The sequence below is a fragment of the Mesoplodon bidens genome (genome assembly GCF_964165515.1).
Source record: "Mesoplodon bidens genome assembly, chromosome: 10".
Taxonomy (NCBI): domain Eukaryota; kingdom Metazoa; phylum Chordata; class Mammalia; order Artiodactyla; family Ziphiidae; genus Mesoplodon; species Mesoplodon bidens.
The window spans coordinates 65,918,166-65,938,793 of record NC_138172.1 but is presented as its reverse complement, the minus strand read 5'-3'; the positions used below and the strand labels follow the sequence as shown (position 1 = coordinate 65,938,793).

Here is a 20,628-nt window from a genome sequence, read left to right as displayed (position 1 = left end):
CTTGATCCACTCCCAAGTTCTATTCCTGTCTCCCACTCATTAACTGGCCTCCAATTCAACTGCTCAAGCCAAAACTCTAGAAGTCATCCCTGATTTTTTACTTTCCCACAATCTCTATATTAATCTGTTAAAACGTTCTGTCAGTCCTACCTCAAAATATAATAATTTTTTTTTTTTTTTTTTTTTTTTTTTTTTTGTGGTAAGCGGGCCTCTCACTGTTGTGGCCTCTCCCATTGCAGAGCACAGGCTCCGGACACGCAGGCTCAGCGGCCATGGCCCACGGGCCCAGCCGCCCCGCGGCATGTGGGATCCTCCCGGACCGGGGCACGAACCCGTGTCCCCTGCATCGGGCAGGTGGACTCCCAACCACTGCGCCACCAGGGAAGCCCCTATAATAACAGTTTTAATCCGTCTCCTTCTCTCCATATCTGCTGCATTTACTCACCTCTTGTCTGCACTAATGAAATAGTCTAATTTGTTTCCCTGCTCCCATTCTTGGCACCCCCCCTTTTTTTTTCTTTCAAGAATCTTGCCCTTTAATGATCCAATATTCGATCTATAGCTATAGGAATCTCTTTAAAATGTGAAAAGATCATTACTCCCCTACTTTAAACTCTTTATCTTCTTCTCATTGCAGTTAGAATAAAATCCACATTCCTCATCACGATGTGCAAGGCTCTATATAGCCCAGCCCACCTCTTCAATCAACTGAATGTTTATGTCCCTCAAAATTATGTTAAAATCCTAATCCCCAATGTGATGTTACTAGGAGGTGGGGCTTTGGGGTGATTAGGTCAGGAAGGTGAAGACCTCATGAATGGGATTAGTGCCCTTATAAAAGAGACTCCAGATAGCTCACTTTCTCTTTGCACTATGTGAAGATACAGCAAGATGACTGTCTATGAGACAGGCAGCAGGTCTTCATGACACTGAATCTTCTGGTGCTTCATCTTGGACTTCTCAGCCTCCAGAACTGTGAGAAATAAACTTCCATTGTTTATAAGCCACCCGGTTTGTGGTATTCTGTTACAGATGCCAGAGTAGACTAAGACAACATCTCATTCCTCTCCAAGTCCACTGGTCTCATCAAATATACCTCCCTTTCTCTTCCTTGGCCTTTACATCTGCTGAACACTTTACTAGAACCACTTTCCTTGCCCTGTTTTGCATGTCTGGGTCTTTCTTTTCCTTTGGATACTAGATAAATGTGTACAGTACGCCCTCCTTTTCTGTTACTCTCCCCCTTATTGCCTGTTTTATTTCCTTTCCCTTTTGATATATCTATGAAATACCTACATAACTGGTTTAAACATCTGTCTCTTAAAGTGACAATCCAGGGCCCAATCCCCTGTGATACCTTCTGCTTTTTTCATCAGTGCCTGGTACACAGCAGACACTTATTGCTGAAGGAAGGCAGGAAAGAGGGAAGAAATCTAAGTGGGTCTGGGGGTCAGGAAAACTGGAGATAAAAAACTAAGGGTCATCAGTATTTAAATGCTTTAACTCAGGGGACTTCCCTGGTGGTGCAGTGGTTAAGAATCCGCCTGCCAATGCAGGGGACACGGGTTCAAGCCCTGGTCCGGGAAGATCCCACGTGCCGCGAAGCAACTAAGCCTGTGCCCCACAACTACTGAGCCCGTGCTCTAGAGCTCAGGAGCACCAACGACTGAGCCTGCATGCCACAACGACTGCAGCCCGCGTGCCTGGAGCCTGTGCTCCGCAACAAAGAGAAGCCACCACAATGAGAAGCCTGCGCACCGCAACGAAGAGTAGCTCCCACTCACCACAACTAGAGAAAGCCTGTGCACAGCAACGAAGACCCAACACGGCCGTAAGTAAGTAAGTAAGTAAATAAATGCATGCTTTAACTCAGAAGAGTGGATAAAAATCACCCAGGAGTGTAGCAAGTTAGAAGATGGGGGAAAGGGCCCTGAAAAACTCTAGCATTTATGAGAAAGGTAATAATTAAAACAATAACATCTAATCCTTACTGAGTTCTGTATGCTTCATTTCCCTTTTTGTTGAAAATATTTTCCCTTTATATATGTGACCCTTCCCTGAGAGAACCGATCCCTGTAAAGGTGTGGGGAACTACTGTTCTCACTCATAATAACAGTTGACATTTATTGAGTTTACTGAGTACAAGGCACTGTTCTAAGCATTTTACATGTATTAATTCTCACAACCCTATGAACATAATAAATGCTAATGAGAAACTACAGAGACAGAGAGTGAAGATATAGGACAGAAATGATAATTAAAAGAGCAAAGGCTCTGGGAAGGGGGCTAGCCTTGGACAATAGGGACATCTCTTCCACTATAAGGAGGAAAGGACAGAAGCAGAGAGGTGCATGTTTGTTTAAACCAAAATCTTTCATCATGGAACTCAATTTCCCTATAATCCTAATAACTTGGAAAGAAAACCCAGACTTCTACCATGGTGTCTTAATTGGCTTTACAGAAGTAGTAAAGTGCTATGGGGATTAAGGAGAGGGAGGAAGCAATTCTGCCCTAAGTTTGGACACCTATTAAGTGCCAGGTATACCTGAGGCTTTACGGATCCCAAGATGGGCAACATATGGAGATTGTATGGGTGGGCCTCTGTTCTTGTGGGCTGGCCAGCACCCATTCCCCACTCTTCTGTCCCAGAACTTCAATTTCCCTTGAGGATTCCAGGATTTGTCACCTCAATGGAACATATGATCAAGGTGCTCTGGTCAGAGGATGGCCCTGAGGCCCAGAGTTCTCTCCTGGGAAATTTTATCTTCAGATGAGTGACAGAAGAAATAAGATTGACTGGGTCATCATCCCAAAACATATGATGGGAAAAATTCCCCAGTTCCTGTTCCCTGAACTCCTGGAGCTGACCCAGGTCTTGTCCTTCCAAAGGCTGGTCTTTTAGCCCTTCCTTCCATTCCAGGAGCCACCCCACATCCTTCAGATTCCTGTGTTGATAAGGTTGGTCAGAGCCAGTTTCCACTGCTTGAAACCCAAGGATCCTGGCCAACAGATATAGTCAGCTACAGAACATGTGCCAAAAGAATGACAGGTGGGTGGGATGGTAGTAGATCTAAGGTTGGCAGCCTCCATCCCTGACCCCTTATCCAATGTGGTCAGTCCTTACAGTGGGGATGGTATCATGGCAAGGCTCTTTAGAAAGGCTGACAGATCCCAGCTACAACTCACCTTCTCAGCCATAAAGTCATATTTTTTAGCCCCTTTAGGTTCCATACCTATTAACTTTTGAGGAGTGTGCTTTGGCAAAGGCTGTCACTCCTGGCTCTATAGTTGTGACTTCAACTCATGTTCACCATTTCCACATCAATTCAGCCACCCACACCCACTGCCACACTCTGGCAATGGAGTTCTTTGTGAAACCTCTGGTGACCCATCATAGGTCTTTACTCAGCTTCCTTTGTGCCACTACAGTAGCTTGTACTGTCTCCCATCATGGACTTACCATACCACATTGTCATTATGTCTAGCTTCGGTAGTAGCTGTGAACTCTCTGAGGGTAGAGTATAAGTCAGGGTCTAGTACAGTGCTTTGCAATAAATGTAGAACAAACCAAACAATAAACATAATACATGAAGTCAGGGAATATTATAGGTAAAGATGTGAACAACCCCTTAAAAAAAAGAAGACAGAGAACCAGTTAGGAGGTACATACCACACCACCAAAAAAATTTTTTTAAATAAAAAATAAAAAAATAAACAAAACAGTTCGGACTCTGAAAAATAAGGCAACTTACCAGAAGTTATTCAGGGTCAGGTCAGGGCTGAGAATCTGGCCCACTGACATCCAGGACAGTGTCCTCTGCAGCAGTGTGAGACTATCCGATTCTTCCCCCATCAACATAACCCAGCCGCATAAGGAATATGTCCAAGTCTTTGCAACTGTTCTCACATCGTCTCTCCCATATAAATGACTCAATTCAGTCCACTGTCAGCTTAGCTTTCACGGCAAAGTTTATTTGAAGAAATTAAGAAACTTACGACAATCTCCCCATTCCAACATCTATCCTTCTATGTGTCGACCTAGGGGCTGTCAAGTGTGGGTAGGGATGGAAAGGGAGGGGGTGTGGTCCCACTGTGCAGTTATTTCTCTAGTTTTCAGCATGTGCCGTCTCAGCCCTGAGTCCCTCTGACCATAGCCACTTCTTCAGAGCGGTGGCGCTACCCTGAGAGTATTTTAGGTCAGTGGCCATCTCTTGAGTTCACTGGTCACATTCCAGTCAGTGTGATCAATATGGATGATCAGTGGTGGTCAAAGGTAGACAAGAGGGACTTCCCGGGCAGTCCAGTGGTTAAGACTCTGTGCTTCCACTGCAGGGGGCGTAGGTTAGACCCCTGGTCCGGGAACTAAGATCCTCTATTAAAGAGGGGTCTAAGTGACACATGGAATGCTCCATCTGTTAAAGTGCTCAACTACAACATACAACAAAAAAGGTGTTGCAGAATTAACCTACTAGTGAGAAAGCAATTTATAATCTGAAGGGTTTCTGGAAAATTTTAACAAAAGCATATAAGAAGACCTCTACTCACATAATTTCAGCAATGATGAGGGAGAGTAAAGCTTAGAGCTTAGTCTCCGGATTACTAGAACTCTGAATCAAACATACCTCTAGATGGAGACCAGCTCCCTTAACTACTTACAGAGACTGAATGAAATATTTATCATAATTTTTCTTGCTAACTCCTCTCTCATCAAATAAGCTTCTAATCTGAATTCCAGTTTCCTGTATGAAAAGAATATCTATTATGGGCAACTGATCGATTTACGTATGGCCTGTAAACCACTTTCCTGTAGGGTAGTTAGCCAAAACCTGGAGTGAGATGAGAAATCTGAGTTTCCAAATCGGTCAGGTTGAAGCCCACACCCAAAAACAAGAGGTCCATAATATCGCTATCCTCTTGGCATAATTAACAAGATACAGGATTGGGGTGCCATGGTAGTGAGGGGTAAGTATCCAACAGCAGCAGTGGCTCCCTTGTCCTGGAAATTCGTGTATGGCCTCAGTAGTCACTTGTAAGTCCAATGAGCAGTGGCCCAGCCCTGGCCCTTGCACAGGTCCCGGTGGCGAAGGAAACAGGCATGGACTCGGAACCGGCGGCCACAGTGAGGACAGGCATGCAGGGCTCCAGCGTGGGTCTTCATATGCTCTGTTAGATGGTGCTTCAGCTTGAAGCGCTTGTTGCAGATGCCACAGCCAAAGGGCCGAAGGCTGAAGGTCAGCATGATGTGCCGGTCACGCTTTGGCTTCACTGCAAACCGCTTCCCACACAAACAACCAAAGCGTTTTCCATCTGCAGGGGGTGCCCCGCCTAGCTTCACAGGTCCATGCACAGCTTGCCCTGCTCCCCCAGGTCCCCCACCCCCTGACAGGATTTCATTCCCATGAAGATCCACTGGTTTCCAGGATGGACCACCTCCTCCAGATGTTGGCCCTGCTCCTGAGGGCAGCAAGAACCCTAGCTCTCCATTCTCTTCAGTGTCCCCTCCTGGAAACACTTTGGTCTCCTCCTTTGTTCCTCCAGACTGAGTTCCGCCTCCTGATATCTCCTCCTTGGGCTCAAAGGGTTCCTGCTTAATGTAGAAGATTTTGGGAGGCAGTACAGTATGAGGGGCAGGAGGCTCAGGTGGAGCACTCTCGCCCTCTGGAAGCCTGCAAGGAGTAGTGGATGTGGGCAGGGCGTGGGATGCAGGAGGGCGGGGAAAACCCCCTGACCCTCTCTGAGGCTGAGGAGTTTGAGAGGGTGCTGTTGACCCCTGGTCCTCCTCATCCTCTTCTTCCTCCTCCTCCTCCTCCTCTTCTTCTTCAACTTGAAGCTGTAACATATCTCCCAGTTCACTCCCCTCCCCTCCAACGGGGCTCTGGGTAGAAGCGGAAGACTGAGCCACAGTCTGGAAAGGGGAAGAGCGGATACACCAGCCTCCTGGAGAGGATGTGGTGGAAAGAAGTGTGTGGAAAGGGGTCGCTCCCCGAGTTGAAATCCCACCACCTGAGTTTTCTAGTTCTCTAAGGATCTCTGAGCACTGATCTACCACTTGCCACATCTGGAGACCACTGGCCACAAGGAGGTGGGCAGGGAGAGCATCCAGTGGCAGACGGAGGTGCCCGGAATAAATGAGCTGGAGCAGCCCCTCGAAGGCGTCGGCTTCGATGACGCTGGGCAGGGTGAGACGTGGTGCATCCCCCAGAAGAAGTTTGTCGTGGAAGTAAGGAGAGGCGGCAGCCAACACCGCTTTGTGGGCCCTAAGTTCGCGGCCCTGCACCAGGAGGGACACATCACAGAACTTTCCCTCCAGCCTGTGGCGGTTCAGGGCCTCCAGGAGTAACGAGCTATGCTGAGGGAACTCGATCTGGATCGTCCGTGGGGCTGGGTTGCAGGCCGGGGAGGGGGCTACGGGAGGCAAAGGCGTCGAGGTATCCATGGCCTCCTGGGGAAGAGAGAAACCCCAGAGGGGTCGAGTACAGGAGGTGAGGGGTGAGGTAGAGCCCGCGCGGGAAGAGGGCTGTGAAGGAAAGGGACGGGGTCAGAGAAGCTCTGGATAAGGGGAACCGTGTCTCCTCAAACGCCCGCCTCCCCTGCCCCCCAACGTGTGGAAACTTTTCAGTCGGCGGCAGTTCGGGCAGATCAGTCCCACGCACTCCCCCGCCGAGAAAACGAAAACATACCACAACAAAACACCAACCAAGGCTTGTACTTCCAGGGCCTGTGGAGACGAGGAGGTCCTTCAGCCGCGAGCCGGACCTCGCCGGCCGGGTCGGCTTCTCCCCGCCGCTCCGCTCCCACTCACGTGCCCGCAGAGTCCGGCTCCAGGGGAGGCGCGGCCACCCGGAGACCGCCAGCGCCTGCCGCTCGGCTCTTCCCGCCGCCACGCCCCCGAGAGTACACACGCGGCCGGGCGTCCAAGGCGCCTCTGCGGCAACCGTACCGCCCCGGCCGGAAGCCGCCGCCTCCCCGCCGGACGCGGACGCCGGGGCGCTGGGCGGTGCCAGGGAGGCAGCCAATCGGGGGACGCCGGCCTACAAGCCTCATGTTGATTGGTTGCACGGGTGAGAAGGCGGTGCTGGCGAGAAGCCGCTGGCCCCAGCCGGGTCGCAGAAAGGGTGGGCGTGCGCTCCGGTGATTAAACTTAGCCCCCGCCTCTGGTAGGTGCTGAGAGGGCGAGATTAAGCGGGCACTTACTGTATGGGCTACGTATTGACCGCATCACCTTGTATCCCTCGGGCTCCGCCACCAGCGAGGTAGGTGTTTCCATCCCGTTTCCTCGGGGGAAACCGAGGCTGGCAAGTGGTGGCCCTGGGGCTGGACCGCACATCGCTGAGGCACCATGTTCTTTCCTCCATTCTGCACGGGAGCATTTAAACTAATTTTTATTTTTCCTCTAACTAGCAATTAAATAAACTTCATTTCTAGGTAATTTTTAAAAGATATTTGAAATACAACTTTATTCTGATTCTAAACGAAAAGGAATGGGAATGACAGTGATAAACTTGATTCCACCACTGAGTATTGTGATGTGACTGTAGCAGTCTTATATTTAAAACTCAAGGAGGAAACCACTGTGTTCCAAAACACAAATATGCAGGTCCAAAAAAAAGTTTTTGTTTCAACTGCCACATTCACTCCGAAGCCCATTCATCTCCTTCAGCACCCCAAAGATTAAGCACATGTTCTACTTAGCTATATAATAAAGTGGCAAACACCCTGCACCACCGACATCACAGGACAGTTGCCTATAAAACTAGACTTCTGACTCTGGGCTCCAGCTTCACTTTCTCACAGGTCATCAAGTTCATCCGGGAGGGCAGCTGTCTGAGCAGCCTCTAGATCGTGCTCGTACTGCGCTGCCAACGCTGGATCCACGACCACCTCTGGTGGGGTAAGAGCAGGCATGGCGACGAACTCCAAGTTAGGGTCTCCGATCAGTTTTCTAGCAAGACAGAGGGCTTTTCAAAGTTGTAGTTACTTTGGGCAGCAATGTCATAGTACTGAAGATTCTTCTTTCGGCGGAAGACGGTTGACTTTGCCTTAACCTTTCTGTCCTTAATAACCACCTTGTTGCCACACAACACGATGGGGATGTTCTCACACACTCGTACCAGATCTCTATGCCAGTTACGCACGTTCTTGTAACTCTCGATATTACATCAAACATTATAATGGCACAGAGCTTGGATATAATAGCCATTTCTCTGTCCACCAAGTTTCTCCTGACCAGCTGTATCCCATACATTGAACTTAATAGGTCCTCTGTCGGTATGGAACACAAGGGGATGGACCTCAACACCCAAGGTAGCTACATACTTCTCAAATTCACCAGTCAGATGATGCTTCACAAATATAGTTTTACCAGTTAGGTAATTATTTTTAAGGTACACGTAGATGTATACTTGGAATCTTTTATCAGAGAATGCTTTTCCTTTTTTTTTTTTTTTAAATGTTTTATTTATTTAATGCTGCTGTTCCTTGACCTCTTTACTCCTTCGGGTTAAGTGGTGCAGTGGTGCGGGGAGAGACAGACGGAGTAAGTTTGGCCAGTGCAAAACCCCTACTCTAAAACAATAAATCTCGCTGGTCGGGACAGCGATATTCTAGGGTGAAGACTATGGCACCACACAAGGATATACAGTTTCTCCTAGGCTGTCAGCTTCCTCTCAAAAAGCAGCTCGTCACCCTGCTGGTCCTCCTGGAGGTCCCAGCCTAGGAAAGTAAGCACAGCGATAAAAGAACAATCTCCGTTTATTAAACATGATTTTTCTGTTTCACCACACACTCCAGAAAAAAAGGAAATGGGGCTGGGAGTGGAGAAAAAGGGACAGTGGCTGGGAATAGAGTAGGCTGGGAGTGGGGTAGGGTGGGGAGGGAGAACGTGAAAACAAAATAAAACAGGTAGGAAGAACATCTCCCTACCCTTAAGGTGGTGGCCGGGGGAGGGAAGCGTGGGGGGGAGGGGGCCAGGAAGCTCTGTACAGAGGGGTTGCCCCCAGCCCCCACACACACACCCTGGATATGTACAGTACAAACCCCAGATAATTACAACAGCCAAAGAAGAGAAGAAGAAAGGGAGTCCAGGGGTAGGGTCTGAGGTTGGGAAAGCAAGGAAAGGGCACAGGGATAAAATTTCACATATTTACAACTTTTATATAAGTATAAATTTGGCCCCGGCTGGGTGTATGTGTGTAGTGGGATGGGACTGAAGGGGAACTGTCCATACAAAAGAAAGAAGGGTGGAGTCTGGGAAGAGTCTCAATACCAAACGCAAGAAGGGATGAGGGGGCAAGGCTGGGTAGGGGACAGCAGTCAGGGAAGACGGGGTGCCAAGGAGGGGCTTCTCCCCTCCTGTGACCTACCCACACCAAACCCCATCCATCCTACCTCCCCTATCCCGCCAGAGAGCTATGTACAGAGAAACACCGAAAAATTGTGGACCTGGCGGGAGGGAGGAAGGTGGAGGGAGATTGGGGAGGGGGGGGAGGATGAGAGGGAAGCCCAGCCCTGTCCTACCTCCCCCGGGGGACAGAGTCATGGAAGGGGGCCCCCAACACCCCTCCTCCAACACAGGTCCCCCCACCCTGGGGGAGAGAGACATGGCTTTTCCTAGAGTAAGTTCCCCCCTCCCCCTGGGAGTAGAGACCAAGAAAAGAGAGGGGAGGGGCAGCGGGGCTGTGTGTATCAGGATAGGGCAGATCAACTAGTCTGTCCTCCCCAACATACACCTGCTCCTAAACCCTAACCCCTCCCCCAAACCTCAATTCCGCCCCACCCAACACACTGGGGGAGGGGGGGGCACAAGCCCCCTCACCCCGCTCTGGGACCAGCCAAGAGCAGATCAGGTATGGGAAGAAGGGGAGACAACTCCCATTCCCCCCTTGCCGCCCCCTCCCTGCCCCGGTGGCCCCTCCACCCCATCTGAGTTCTGGGTGGGGAGGGAGTAAATTTAAGAGTGGTAGGAGGAGAAGGAGTTTGTGCGTGCTGAGCCCCCCCAGACGCTCCTGAGAAATCAAGGGGTAATAGGGCCCCCTCACCTGGGGTCCCCTCCCCATAACAAGGGGGACAGGGGAGGCCAAAATGGGGCGGTGGAGGGGAGTTAGATTGTCAGCTCTGGTTACTGCTAAAAAATCACCCTGAAGTTGAAAGTTTGGAGGTGCCGCACCCCCACGGTGGGGTGAGGGTCTGTCCCCCAGTGCTCAGGGGAACGATGAGGCAGAGGATGGGGATAGCACCCCGGAGTGAAGGGGTCTGTGTGGGGTAGGTGGTGTCCTGGGGCAAGGGTTCCTGGGGGTCACGGGGGAAGCACCCCAACAGGAAGGAAAAGGGAGCAGCTGAGGGTCCCTGCTCTCCCTCCTGGGAATGGTGCAGTGGGGGTGGGGGACTGGTGCCCCCAGCGAGGCATTCAGGGAGGCAATCCCGCTGTCCCTCGGCGACGTCCAGTCCTGGTGGTTGGTGCCGTTCCAAGGTGGGGTGCACAGGGAGGGAGAAGGAGGTCTGTGATGCAGGGTGGGCTAGTGGTCTGCGGTGTTTCGGAACTCGCCGTTCTCGGTGATCTGCAGCCGGGGTGGGGGAGGTGGGGCTGGGGGGGCCAGGCCGTTCCAAGGTGGGGCCAGCGTCACACGCGGGTTTGCTGGACCCAAGGGGGGAAGCTGCCTCTCCTGCAAGACACCAAAGAGGAGAGCGCGGACTTATTGAGACGCTTCGCGGGGGCCTGGGTGCCAGCCCCCTAGCAGTGGCCTCCCCCAGAGATGGCCCACTCCACAAACCACGTCCCACCCCCTTCCCCCAGGACACCCCCACCCGCATCCTCCTCCTTTGTTTCTCACCTGTAGGAGAAGTTACATCTTCTGGGATCAGGGAGAAGAGAATCTCATCCCTGACTCCTAACAGGGGCCTTCAACCCAGGGAGTCACATCAGGAACCCAGTTCACAAGAAGTAAGTTTCCTATCTCACCCCCAGCCTAACCCTTGCATCTTCCCCTGCCCAGTGCCCCCCATCCCAGGCCACCCCCAATCAGAGGTGGGAACTTTGTGTAGAGGGAACAAGGGGAAGCAGTACAGCAAAACCTCATTAATCCAAACCCCCATGGATTGGGGATTTTTTTCATAATTTGAACAAAAACTGGGCTTGAGTTTTCCTTTATCTGTAAAGAAAGGGTGTGCTAAGCGAAATTAATAGTGGAAACGTGTCTGTGGGAGGGAATATTTAACCTATACCAGAAAACAGACTTTTCAATCCTATCTACTCATTAACACATGCTCCCTGAGGGCCTCGAGTGGGAAAGCCTCGTTCATTGAGTTCCACTTACTGTATATAGTATGAAGACATGCATTTCATTAAATAGACACTGTCATTCAGTTTTGTCACTTATTCAGAGTGGCCAGCTTCTCAAATATAACATTCCAAATTAGGGAGGTTTAACTGTACTGGGCGGAAAGGAAGGGGATTCAGTGAAGTGATGTGGGAAGGAGAAAACACTGTGGGAGGGGCCGCCTCTTGCTCACAATAACGGCAGGAAGGAAAGGACTAGGAGCTTCTGCAGAGACGCAGCATGCCCCAAGCTCTGCATCCCCAGGAAACAGAAGGGCTTCATTCCTTTCCACCCCCACTCTCCTTTCATTCCCTCACCCTGGGCTCCCAGTTAGAGGGTGAGGGGTACCAAACCCTACTCCCACCCCTGGTCCTATTCTACCCCTTCCTACACCTCCTGGACCAACTCCTGGCTCCTCCCCTCAGCTCTGGCTGCTGTTCCTCTGCTGGGAGAGGAGAAGAAAGCCATGTGTTCTACACTTTGGGTTGCTTGCTTAGGCTTTTAAAAATACAGGCACATAATTAATTTTTATGTTAATGGCTGAGTTGCAGAGGGACCAATACCTGAAAGGGGTTTAGAGAAAGTGTCCAAATTATTTCCTGGACCATAGGGCATTGAATACTGGCAACCTAGCTGTGTCTGACAGAATCTCTAAAAGATATAAAAACACTCCAAGCAGAGGCTCCCAGGTCACCTCTTCTCATCTCTCAGAAGGTCACCCAAACCCAAGATTTAAGCAAAGCCACCCTCTTAGCTTGCCTCTCCCACACTTTCCACAGCCAGCGAGAGAGGAAATCCTGTCTGGTAGGGTATCCTGAGTGTGGCAGGAGAGCAGGGGAAGGAAACCTCAGATTCCCTTCCCTCTGCTTGTCTGCTGGCAACGGCACACAGGCATGCCCCCAACACCCCCATGGACCCAAATTTAGAAAGGAGATAAATTAGGGTGCCATTATTCATTTTACAAAAGAATTCACCACAGGAGTCCTTTAAATGGTGAGGTCCCCTGGTGCCTCACCAACTACTTTGACAGAGAGGCCGGGCAGGCAGAGAGTTAAAATTACAGTGTGAGGAGACACTGCCCACTGCAGATCAATCCCGCAGAAAATAAAGCATCTCAGAAGTGATGTCAGTGGCTGACTGGTTCTCCCATTTACTGGCTTTTCAGGTAGGATTCTGTGTCCAGCAAGGCCACTGGGTGGCGGGAGAGGGGGAGTGAGTGGCATTAGCAGCCCAGGGCTGTGAGCACTGACGAGAGGTTATTTAATCTGCTGGTTCTGGCATCTCTGCCTGGAATCAACATGGCTACAGAGCCCACGATTTTATTTAGGAGGACACCACCCCCCACTTCCAACTCCCAATGCCACACGCACCAGTCCACATGCTAACACCTGTCAAGGTTCCTTTCTCGCTCCTCCTTGCTCCACTCACCCTTACTGTCCCGACATCTGAACAGCATCCCTTCCCGGCACCCCAAAGTCTCCCTTAATTAATTACCCACTCTTAATTCCCACCCAGTGGGGCTGAATAGGAACCCCAGATGCCTTCTACCTCACAGATATAAGGAAGGAGAAAGAGAGAGAAACAGGTGAGGGCTGGGAGGAAGGAGGGCTCTCTACAGAACCAAGGTGTGGGAGAAGGAAGAGGAAACCCCAGCCTACCTGCTGCAGCCAGCACAGCCCCTTTAGCCAGGGGCCCCCAACCCAGCATCACCACCACCCCTTTAACAAACCCTGACCCCAACATCCCAACCCCCAAGGACGCTTTGGTGAAATGGGGGGTGACAGACATACACTGGAGCGGTAGAGGAGGAGGACTGAGAATCAGGAAGAGGCCGCGGGGAGGTGTGTAGGAAGGGGAGTGTGATCTGGGGGATGTGCGGGCCATCTAGGGTAAGGTGCTTTGTACTGGTCAGGTGTCGCTGAACAGTTCTGGGAGGCGGCAGGAAGTGCTCTTGGGACAACGCCTGGGGAGACAGGTCTGTGCAGGAGGTGTCCGGAGGGTCGGGCCTGTAGAGGTCCTCGGGCGTGGGGGGCAGCAGTGAGCGGGGGAGAGGCTCCGGAGAGTCAGAGGGGAGTGGGCTTCACGACCAACCTGCAGTGGTCCGGAGTCACCTCCCCCTGTGTCCTCCGCCCGTGGTCAAAGCGGAACCAGGAGAATTACCTGATGAGGAGCTGCAGGGGGAGAGAGTGGGGTCATGGGGTCAGGAGCCTTGGTGGTGCTGGGGGGGAAGCCTGGAGGTCAGAGCAGAGGAAAGAGGAGCATGGGTGGGAAGTGAGCAGAACTGGGGGAGAACGAGGGGTTAAGGGGGCAGGAGGGAGGTCCTAAAGGTTGGCTGGTGAGAGAGAGGGAGAGCAGCCGGGAGCTGGAGAGGCCAGTCAGGAGTGAGGACCACAGGGAGAGGCAGGCCAAAGGCGGCGGCTAAGGCTTCAACACCGAGCGAAGGAAGGGAGAGCTTACAGGGCAGGGGGCTTTCAGGATCTGAGGAGTCGGGAAGAGGAGGCCCAGCAGTGGCTGTCAAGGAGTGATGGGGATTGGGTGGCCCAGAGGACAGCAGTGACGAGTACCCCAAGTCCCCAGGGCACCAGCCGGAGCCTGGGGACACTAGCACTCCTACTGCCCTGGGCTCTGTTCTAGCAAACTGCAGCCTCTGGCCCTCCTGTCCCGAGAGGAGCTCAGAGGAGGCCAAACTCCCTGACTCACACAGGGGCGGCCCAGCAGGGGCAGGGGTCCAGGAACTTGGTGGGGTCTGAGGTTCTGGTAGGAGGTCCTGAAACGCAAACAGAAGTGGGAAAGGCAAGGTGGGGAGGCACAGCAGGGGAGGGGGGCTGACACTGCTGGGAGTGACAAAGGCACAGACGATGGGATGAAAATGGGGTCGCTTGGGGGCTGCCGGGAGCAGCCAGTGGACAAACGGAGAACAATGGGAGAGACGGATGGAAATGGGGCTGGGGTGGCTGGTGCAGTGACTGCACGAAGGACAGTGGGATGGATGGGGATGGGACACGGAGAAGATAAATGACATTGTAATTTCCACCTGAGCGTCGAGCAGCCTCTTCTTGGGTTCGGGCAGCGGCTCAGCCATGGCGGGGTGCTCCCGGCGCAGCTCCTCCTCCACCAGCATCAGCCTGAAGGGACGGGCTTCAGTGGGGTTAGTGGCGGGCACAGGCGCGGAGCCTGCCTGGGAGCTCACGATCCCGGGGAACCCCACAGCTCTCTGGAAAAGCCTTGGGCATCCTTCTCCCCCGCGTTCAGAATCCCTCCATTGTTCTGACTCCAAAAGACGCCCTGTCATTCACCTTCCTTTCAGGGATGCTTGCATCTCCCTGCTAAAGACCATCTCCCTGCTAAGGACGGGTTTCTGTGCCTCAGAGACCCCCTACCTACCACCAGGCACCCCGGCCCTCCACGCTCCCACTCAGGACAGTGCCATCCCTCAGACCCTGTGGCTGAAGACCTGGCTTCTCCATCCCCCACCCCACCTCACCGAAACTAGGCCATCTCCAGGGCAGCCCCTAGACACCCCTCGCCTGAGAGGGGTCTCTACAGTCATCATTCCCGGACTCTCCCTGCCTTTGGTGAAGATTCTCAAGGTGACTTCTCATAAAGGATATCAAAGCAGTGGTTTTCAAAAAGGTTTCCAGTCAAACCTTTTTCTTCTAATTAATCTTACTCAAAAATACATTTAGAATGGGTGGAAATGGAGCTGGCTCTGGTTGGAGTGGGGGTCCTACCCAGTTCTCAAGCTAACTGATCCCCTTGCTGAGACACCTCTTTGGAGCCCAGGGCTTGACAGAGCATAGGCTAAAACAAGCGTCATTTACTTTCTGATGGAGTACCTTTCCACGGCTGCAGAGGAGGGTGGGCCCAGGATGGGATGGTCAGGGGCTACTATGGCCAAGGGACCCCTGCTTAGACTTGGGGTGAACATCACAGGCTGAGTTGAGAATAACCAGTGGGGAGTCCCAGGCTAGGCCAGGTCCAGACACAGAGAGATGGTTGGACAGTAAGAGGTACATTTTCCAAGGGCTTCAGAAGTTACTCTACTAGGAGAGAGATCAGGGTTTAGTAAAGGGACATTTAATGCACTAAGCGGGAGGTTTCTCTCATCTGGTGATGACGGAGTGGGTGGCATCCCTGGGAGGAGGGTGGTGGGCTTTCCTCCTGGTGTCCTGCGTTGGGGGATGGGGGATGGTGGTTGGGGGCTGGGGGGAGCTCGCTGGCCCTCTTCAGCCTCAGGCTCTCCCTTGCCACTCCTCCCCGGGCCGCCCCTCACCTGCCAATGATGCTCTTGATCTGTGAGTCCTTCTCTGCCTGCTGCTGCCTTAGCCTCTTCTCGCTCTGTTCCAGCCGGGCCTGATACTGCATCAGGATTTTGCTGGTCTGTTCTTCCTGGGACAGCAGCCTCCGCTCATACTCTTCCAGCTTCCGGTTGGACATGTGCAGCCGCTCCTTCAGCGAGTGGATCTCCTCCTCATACTCCTTCACCTGCCCGCCGGGCACACGACCCCGCACTGTGAGGGGGACTGTGCCTGACCCCACCACCCAGCCTCTACCCTTGACTGCCAAGCACAGCCACCGTGTGGTGAGGGACACCCCACCAGCCTCCTCCAGCCCTTCTCTGTCTGTTGGTCATACACACACACACAACTGGCCTTTAAGAAGGCCCTTCCGTGGGGCTGAGGCTCCCTCAAGATGGAGCAAAATGGTGGACTCCCCCACCCTAGAGGTACACACATGCCCTCACATGTGCATCTGGACACGGAGGACCCATACAGGAGCCTGGACAGACTGACACACGTGGAATGCATTTTGGCCTCAGCTTGTTAAATGGTGCTGGAAATAATTTATTATAAGGCCTGAAGATATTCTCTTAGCTCAGGTCCATCTACATCAATCCCAACATTTTCCTTTGGTCACAGACCACTTCTCCCCAAAAGCCTCTCTGCTTCCCCAAGTTGCAGTCATGTATTCTGTATATATAATCTAACGCTGTAGCTACCCTCTTCTTCAGGGTCCTCGCAGCAACGGCTCCCAAGGAACTTTCTGCTAAGTGTGTGAAGGCCAGAGCTCCTGCTGACTTTTGCTTGGGACCACCACCAGCTGAGAGTCTGAACAGTCTTTCCACACGTGGGCCAATACACACCACCCTCCCCCTGACCACCAACCCTCTGTCACCGAGGCCTATGGGACAGTGACTGGGTAAGCCATGCATGGGTCCTGGTACGACCATTCTGCCCCTCACCCAACGTACAGCTCCCACTGCTAGTGAAGTAATTTCCCCTTTCCTGAGAACTCACAGGAGCCAGGGCTTCAACATGTTCTCCCTGGGGAAGAACACAGAGGCAGCCTAATATAGAGCATGCTTTTCCCCAGACAGTCTATGATGTGTGTAACCCAAAATAACAGAGTTGAAATGGGTTTTTCAATGGACTGTATCTGGCCTTCCCTGACAGACTGAGGGCTTCTCAGGAGAAGACATCAGGGTCTTTGTCCTTTTTTTTTATCGTAACTACCTGACCACAGATGTTGCCCTTGGAAGGGACTAGAAGCCTGCCCTGTGGGTAAAGGGTAAGATGGGGTTTGGGGCAGGGAGGGCCCTGCGTACCCTATCCAGCCGGCTCTCGTCCATGGACTTCGAGTATTCCTTGAGCTTGTACTCTTCCCGCTCGATGTGGGCGCTCTCGATGTCAGCTGACAGATGAGGCATGTTGGAGACCCAGGCCACCGTCCGCTCGGAGGCCGGCATCGTGGGGTTCAGTGTGGATGGCGTCTGAGAATGCTGGGGCAGGGAGAGGTGGGGGCAGGAGAGAGGGAAGGTGGGAGGAGGCGGAGTGCTTTTAGAGGGAGGGAGCACTGCCCAAAGAGACGAGGGTCCCCTTCCTGTCCCCCGCACTAGATGAGAGTCCCCAGCCTGTCCCCTGCGCTAGCACCCATCACCTCGTGAAAGCTATATTAGTTATTCATCATATCTCCCCTCAGGAGCCCCATGAGGGCAGGGAGTTTTGTCTGTCGTTCACTGCCAAGTGCACAGTGCCTAGAACAGCACGTGGCGCAAAGCAAGCCCTCTACGAACATTTGTTTAATGAATGAAAGGAAGTGAGAAAATTGTAACTTCAAACCACAGACTCTACCACCACCCCCAACCCGTTTCCTTCTTCCCTCCCTGCTCTTCACCCCTCTGGCCTTCCTCCCACCCCCACCTACCTGCTTGGTGATGGAGGGCTTGAGCCCCCCACCCCCTCCGCCGCCGCTGCCCCCGCTGCCCCCAATGCTGCCCTCTTTGCTGAGGCTCTGCTGCCGCGGACGGGCAGGGCCATAACTTGGCTCCGGCGACTGCAACAGGTTCCCGCTGGACGGACGGGGTTTCTGGGCAGCGCTGACTGTCAACTGCTGAGACTTGCCCCTCTGCAACGGAGGCGGCTGGCCCCCGCCACCCCCACCGCTGCCCCCACCGCCGCTCCCACCTCCAGGGCCTGGGGGAACGGGCCTCTGGGGACCAATGGTGATCTGGGGAGGAGACAGCATGTGCTGCAGGTTGTCCTGGAGTGAGAGCTGCCGACGGGTGAAGTCAGTGCCAGAGGGTCCAAACTCATCACTGTAGCTGTGGCTGTGGAGGATGGAAGCAGCGGGGGGCTTGGGGACCCCTGAGGAGAGGTCCTCGCTCTTGCTATAGCCATGGAATGGGGCGAAGGTGTCCCCTGGGGGCTCTCCACCTCGGTGGTGGTGATGGTGGTGATGGTGGTGATGGGAGGAGGGTGGACCGTGGCCTCCGCCCCCTCCATGGCCCCCTGGGGGGCCTGGCCCATCAGCAGCCATGTGGAAGAGAGGATTCTGGAAGGAGAGGGGTATGCGCAGTTGCTGGGCAGGGACACCGTCCGTGGTGACGCCCATCTGGCTGAGACGCATGCCGGCTGCCGTGATGGATGAGCCACTCCCCTGGGAGAGGCGGCCAGGAGGCGCGGGCCGCAGCCCCAAGGCCGCAGTCAGGGAGGCCTGGCTCGAGTGCAGCAGGTCTCCGACGGCTGCCAGGTTGGACACACTGCTGCTGTTGAGGCGGCCACCAGGCCCGTCACCCTGCAGGTCCAGCATGGAGACGCTCTTGTTGACACTCAGCATCTTCTGCTCCGGTTCTGTGATGTCCGAGCTGCTCGTGCAGTACGCGGGTGAGGACCGGGCCAGGGGTGGGCGGCTGACATAGAACAGGTCTTTCCCCCCACCAGGCGGTGGTGGTGGGGGCTTTTCCTTGGTTGGGGAGGGGAGGCGAGCCATGTCCATAGAGCTGCAGGAAGGGAAGCGGGCACACGAGTGGGAGGTAAGACCCAGACTACTGGCAGTAGAGCCTCTGTGGTCCAGCATAGGCCTGGGGTGAAGAGTGGGACCCGCAGGGAAGGGCTGAGAGCTGACGTTTGCAGCTCGGGAGAGGGCAGGCAGGCTGGGGGGATGGGAGGGGATGTGAAGGAAATAGGATGGGACAGGGCCCCTCCGGGAAGGGAGGGAGGCCTGGAGAAGGGGAGATGGGGCAGCAGGAGGAGGCATGAGGGGCAGGTCTGGGCACATGTGGAGGAGATGAGGGCGCATGGAGAAGAGGAGCGGAGGGAGGTGATGGCCACTGGAGTCGGGGTTGGCGGGGGAGGGGAGAGCCCCTCACCTGTTGAGGCCTCGAGCCATGAAGGACTGAAGGTCGATGGAGCTGGAGAGAGATGGGAAGAGGGACGAGCACAGACAGAGAGAAGGAGAGAGGCAGGTGGAAGTTGGGGATGTGTGGAAGGAGAGGCGGGGATGGTGGGATGGGTATGGTATCATGGAGGGAGAGATGCGGGCAGAGGAACGAGCAGGATGGTCATCAAAACAACGAGCGGCAGCTGTGGCTCTGTGCGCCTCCCAGCCTGGAGGCTGTGGTGGGGAGGCTCTGCGGGGTGGGGTCCAGGGGCTACTGCTCTAATGCTGAATCGGGGCAAGGTTTGAGGGGTCCTGGTGGCGGGGCTGGGGATGGTGCTGCTTTACCAACTAATACAGAGCTATCTGAATGTTCTGACACCAGGTGGCTAGTCCAAGTGTACGGGCTGAACCCCAGCTCTGAGCAGTGAGAAAGACCTCCTAGGCTTACGCCAGGCTGGAGCTGGCGGAATCTCAGCATGTTTTGGGGGGGCTCTACATTCCTTGCTCCCTCTGGCTTGCAGCTAACTACTGACTGGACCTGTCTCCTTACCGTTTTCTCTGAGAAAACGCTTCTCTTTCCTTTCTTTCAAGCCCTCGAGAAAGGCACATGGGGCCCAGCGGAGTGTATCCAGGACAGAAGCATAAGGGCGCCTAGGGCACAGGCCTGGGGTCCTGGGAGCTCACCTGTTGAGGTCCCGCATCACGTAGCCCTGCATCTCGGCTGAAGGGCCCCGCAGCACCACAGGCTGAGGCCGGGGCCGCTCGCTCTGACGGCTCGGCTGCCGTTGGATGTTGGGGTTCCTCAGAGCTGTGCTGATGTCGTTGAGGAGCCGGGGCAGTGGGCCCAGCTTCAGGAGGGCTTCCTGGAATAGGGAGGCTATTACCCGGGGGCTAAGAGCCCAGCTTTAAGGGGGTCTCAGAGAGTTCAGGTAGAAGGAGTCGGCTGGGGAAGTGGCATTGGAAGTGGCAGTGACGTGTCTGGGGACAGGAGGAGGGAAGAATCTGCACAGGGGGTGGTCTCCGGGCCACAGGAGCCTCTGGTGACCTGAGGACAGGCCAAGGGGCCTATGCTCACCTTGCTGAGCTGGGGCAGCACCTCCCAGAGCAGGGCGTGCAGCGTGGAGAGCTCTCGGCCCAGGTCGATGTAACCCTCAAAGCTACTGCTATTGGTCAGTGTGTCCAGGTTGGAGATCTCGTACAGGAACTGCTGCATGGAACCCCACTCCAGCTCCAGAAACTCGTTCATGAAGCCCAGAAAGTCCTCCTTTGAGGTAAACCTGGCCAAAGCATCCAGAAGGTACAGGTCACACCCAGAAGGCCTCCAACCCACGCCTGTCTCTAGGGACTCGGGAGACCCTTCCTGCCCACTCCAGCCCCGTCTGACACCCAGCCTGAGGCTTCCCTCACTTGGAAAAGTTGGCCAGGTTCTGGATGACCTTGGCGATGAGGGTGAGGGTTCGCGAGGTCTGCTCATCTGGGTACTCCTGCATGAGCCCAAAGAGACTGGGTGACATGATGGCCGGGCAGAGGAAGCGCAGGAAGAGCGAGGCGCTGATCAGCCGGTCTGCGATGTCCTCCCGGCCCCTCTCTGCGCAGCGCAGCCGCCAAGATGCAAACACCTCCTTCAGCTCCCTCGGGAACACGCTGAGGGGAC

General features: G+C 53.9%; 2 protein-coding genes and 1 pseudogene across 13 annotated transcripts in view; all 3 read right to left on the bottom strand.

Annotated features, from left to right (window-relative positions):
- Positions 1-3,946: 3,946 nt before the first annotated feature.
- ZBTB9 (zinc finger and BTB domain containing 9) lies at positions 3,947-6,932 on the bottom strand. The gene is made up of 2 exons (XM_081246437.1): positions 6,681-6,932; positions 3,947-6,442 (listed from the first exon to the last, which is right to left on the bottom strand). The coding sequence occupies exon 2, from the start codon at positions 6,434-6,436 to the stop codon at positions 5,024-5,026; it is 1,413 nt and encodes a 470-aa protein (XP_081102563.1). The 5' UTR covers positions 6,437-6,442; positions 6,681-6,932; the 3' UTR covers positions 3,947-5,023.
- A 737-nt stretch (positions 6,933-7,669) lies between these two features.
- LOC308623619 (GTP-binding nuclear protein Ran-like) lies at positions 7,670-8,438 on the bottom strand (annotated as a pseudogene). The gene has a single exon. The product of its transcript is annotated as a GTP-binding nuclear protein Ran-like (transcript).
- Positions 8,439-9,900: 1,462 nt separating this feature from the next.
- The window catches only part of SYNGAP1 (synaptic Ras GTPase activating protein 1), a 30,402-nt gene continuing 19,674 nt past the window's right edge, over positions 9,901-20,628 (bottom strand). For 3 of the 11 annotated variants that reach the window (XM_081246750.1, XM_081246755.1, XM_081246752.1), the window contains 9 exons: positions 20,382-20,618; positions 20,050-20,251; positions 19,659-19,837; positions 18,964-19,005; positions 17,520-18,594; positions 16,921-17,094; positions 15,589-15,800; positions 14,350-14,440; positions 13,498-14,082 (listed from right to left, as the gene is read on the bottom strand). In XM_081246750.1, coding sequence (XP_081102876.1) covers positions 13,615-14,082; positions 14,350-14,440; positions 15,589-15,800; positions 16,921-17,094; positions 17,520-18,594; positions 18,964-19,005; positions 19,659-19,837; positions 20,050-20,251; positions 20,382-20,618 — 2,680 coding nt within the window. In that variant the 3' untranslated portion in view covers positions 13,498-13,614. The other 8 variants (XR_014016902.1, XM_081246756.1, XM_081246757.1 and 5 more) reach the window with 8 other exon arrangements.

What these genes read in the sequence shown, in the direction of transcription:
- ZBTB9 (XM_081246437.1), bottom strand. Translation starts at nt 6,436, where the DNA reads ATGGATACCTCGACGCCTTTGCCTCCCGTAGCCCCCTCCCCGGCCTGC.